The sequence below is a fragment of the Lactuca serriola genome, chromosome 7, assembly GCF_051521515.1.
Source record: "Lactuca serriola cultivar US96UC23 chromosome 7, Lser_US96UC23_V15, whole genome shotgun sequence".
NCBI classification, from domain to species: domain Eukaryota; kingdom Viridiplantae; phylum Streptophyta; class Magnoliopsida; order Asterales; family Asteraceae; genus Lactuca; species Lactuca serriola.
This window is the reverse complement of record NC_136414.1, coordinates 83,577,792-83,580,560: the sequence shown is the minus strand read 5'-3', so window position 1 is coordinate 83,580,560 and position 2,769 is coordinate 83,577,792. Positions and strand designations below refer to the sequence as shown.

Genomic DNA, 2,769 nt, shown 5'->3' with positions numbered 1-2,769 from the left:
CCACTCCAACTTTTTGGATTGGCACGGAAATTTAAGAATCATTTTGAAACAAGGAAAGAAAGATTATGTCCTTGAAAACCAAACTCCTGATGAACCACCTGCTCTCCCAAAGGTTGCACATGATGCATGGCTAAAGCATATAGATCATCCACTTGATGTTTCAAATCTGGGACTTGGTTGATCTTCCTCCCAATAGCAAGATTATTAGAAGTAAGTGGGTCTTCAAGAAGAAGACTAACATGGATGGCAACTTACACACATTCAAAGAGAGATTGGTTGCTAAAGGATTCACTCAAACTCATGGGGTTGATTATGATGAAACCTTTTCACAAGTCGCTATGATTAAATCAATTAGGATACTAATTGCCATAGTTGCATGCTATAACTATGAGATATGGCAAATGGATGTCAAAACCGTTTTCCTAAATGGACACTTGGAAGAAGATGTTTGCATGGATCAGCTCGAAGATCTTGTCGACCAAAAGCATCCTAATAAAGTGTGTAAGCTCAAGAGATGCATTTATGAGTTAAAGCAAGCATCTCGTAACTGGAATCATTGTTTTGATGATGAAATCACAAAGTATGGTTTTATTAGAAATGAAGATGAATCTTGTGTTTACATGAAAACTAGTGGGAGCTCGGTAACATTATTGTTCCTATATATGGATGACATATTAATCATGGGAAACCACATTCCAACTTTACAAGGTGTAAAGACTTGGCTTTGAAAGTGCTTCTCGATGAAGGACCTAGGTGAGCCACAATACATTCTTGGAATCAAAATCTATAGAGATAGATCAAAATGATTAATAGGTCTAAGCCAAGGAACATATATTGAGAAATTATTGAAATGGTTCAATATGGAAAACTCTAAGAGAGGATTTGTACCCATGACACATGGCACTGTACTAAGTTCGTCTCAATGTCCTAGCATAAAGGTTGAGCTAGACAAGATGAAAGATATCCCATATGCTTCTGCAATTGGATCCATCATGTATGCCATGAATTATACAATACCTGATCTTGCTTATGTTATGAGAATGGTAAGCAAGTTCCAAAAAAATCCAGGGGAGAGTCATTGGAGAGTTGTGAGGAACATTCTAAAGTGCAGACAAAGAACTAAGGATTTGTTCCTCGTCTATGGAAGCATGGAAGATAGCTTAAGTGTAAAGTGCTACACTGATGCTTCCTTCACAACTGATCGAGATGATTGTAAATCACAATCAGGATATGTGTTCATTATCAATGGGGGTGCGGTGCCTTGGAAAAGCTCCAAGCAAAGCATTGTTGCTTGAGAAAAATTTGAAGGACATGCTCACACTTATCAAAATTTGGTGGACCCTTTCACGAAGCCTCTTCCTCAAGAAAAATTTGAAGGACATGCTCGATAAATAGGACTTCGTTATTCTAGTGATTGGATTTTATCATTGTATTAGTATTGAATATTGAAACATTATGTAACATCATCTATTCTAATGAATATGATATATATGGAATATGATCTTTTCATTAAATATTTTGTATGTTCTTTATTAACATGTTTAATCCTTCAGTAAATTAATTCACTCTAAAACTCCATAGTCAGTTATTATTGTGGGAGCAATAATGAAATAAGACTAATATGAAATGGGATGGTTGACAAAGTGTTGTAACCAGTTTCATAGGTACTTACTGGAGAGTAAGTATTGGAGTGAACCGTTCAGGATCACTTCATGGATCGATGTCATGAATGATACTTGATAAAAGGAAATATATGTATATCCTTAACACCTGAGATACATATATGAGACTTGAGTGTGGGGAACATTATGCTTTGATGTAGTCAAAAAGTGTTCTTTTATTAGGCAGTTACAAAAGATATTATCAGGTGTAATGTAAACCATGCAAGAGGCGTATGTAGTCAAGATGGGATTTGTTCCTCATATTCGTTGAGAGTTAGACATCTAAGGTGAGATGTAAAGTTGAACACTTATATGAGATTGATTTCGATCCATATCTCATGTTCAACATGATGTTTGTAGCAAAGGGATAACTGATAAACTTACCTTACTCACCAATTGTAGCCTTGGGGCTTCTGGGGAATTGGGTGTTGATGGAATGGAACTATATCATATGTCGTTGGGGGCAGTGAAATGTTGCTAGACGTTCACCACTTTCTATATCAATTTCATAGGAGTCTTGCGCAAGTGGGAGTTTAAAAAGATCTAGTATGCTCAAGAGTCATATTAAAATGATATTACTAAATAACATATGATCCTAAGGGTCACACTAAAAACAACTTGATACAATTGATTATTTATTAGAAATTGATTTTAATAAATATTCGTAAACTCTTATAATAAATAAGGAAAATATTTATTTCAAGGAAATATTTTATAATACAAGTAACACATTATTTCATATGGTATGAATATAATATGTCATGTACATCTTTTTGGACCTAATAAGCCTTTTGTCTTTTGACAAAAGACAAAGTTTATATCTTATAAACTGTGAGTTTATAAAATATAAACTCTTTACTGGTCTTTTCTTCTTAGAAATGTGAGATGAAGAGAAAATACAAGAAGTATGGTCTTTGCATTAGTTTAATGAAAAAGAATCAAACCTAGGGAGATATGTTCATGACATAGGATACAAAGTTGTCTAAAGTACTTAATGGTTAAGGACTCTTGGACCGTCATTCTATTATAAATAAGTGGAGATTGCTATCATTTTCATCACTCTTTCATGCTTTGGCCGAGAGCACTTCTCCCCTCTCCATCTTCTCTC

At 34.6% G+C, this 2,769-nt stretch overlaps 1 protein-coding gene across 1 annotated transcript; it reads left to right on the top strand.

Moving 5' to 3' along the window:
* Positions 1–860: 860 nt before the first annotated feature.
* LOC145064171 (secreted RxLR effector protein 161-like) lies at positions 861–1,295 on the top strand. The gene has a single exon (XM_079011676.1). The coding sequence runs from the start codon at positions 861–863 to the stop codon at positions 1,293–1,295; it is 435 nt and encodes a 144-aa protein (XP_078867802.1).
* The last annotated feature ends 1,474 nt before the right edge of the window (positions 1,296–2,769 follow it).

Excerpts from the sequence above, each read along its gene's own strand:
- LOC145064171 (XM_079011676.1), top strand. The coding sequence starts at position 861 with ATGGAAAACTCTAAGAGAGGATTTGTACCCATGACACATGGCACTGTA.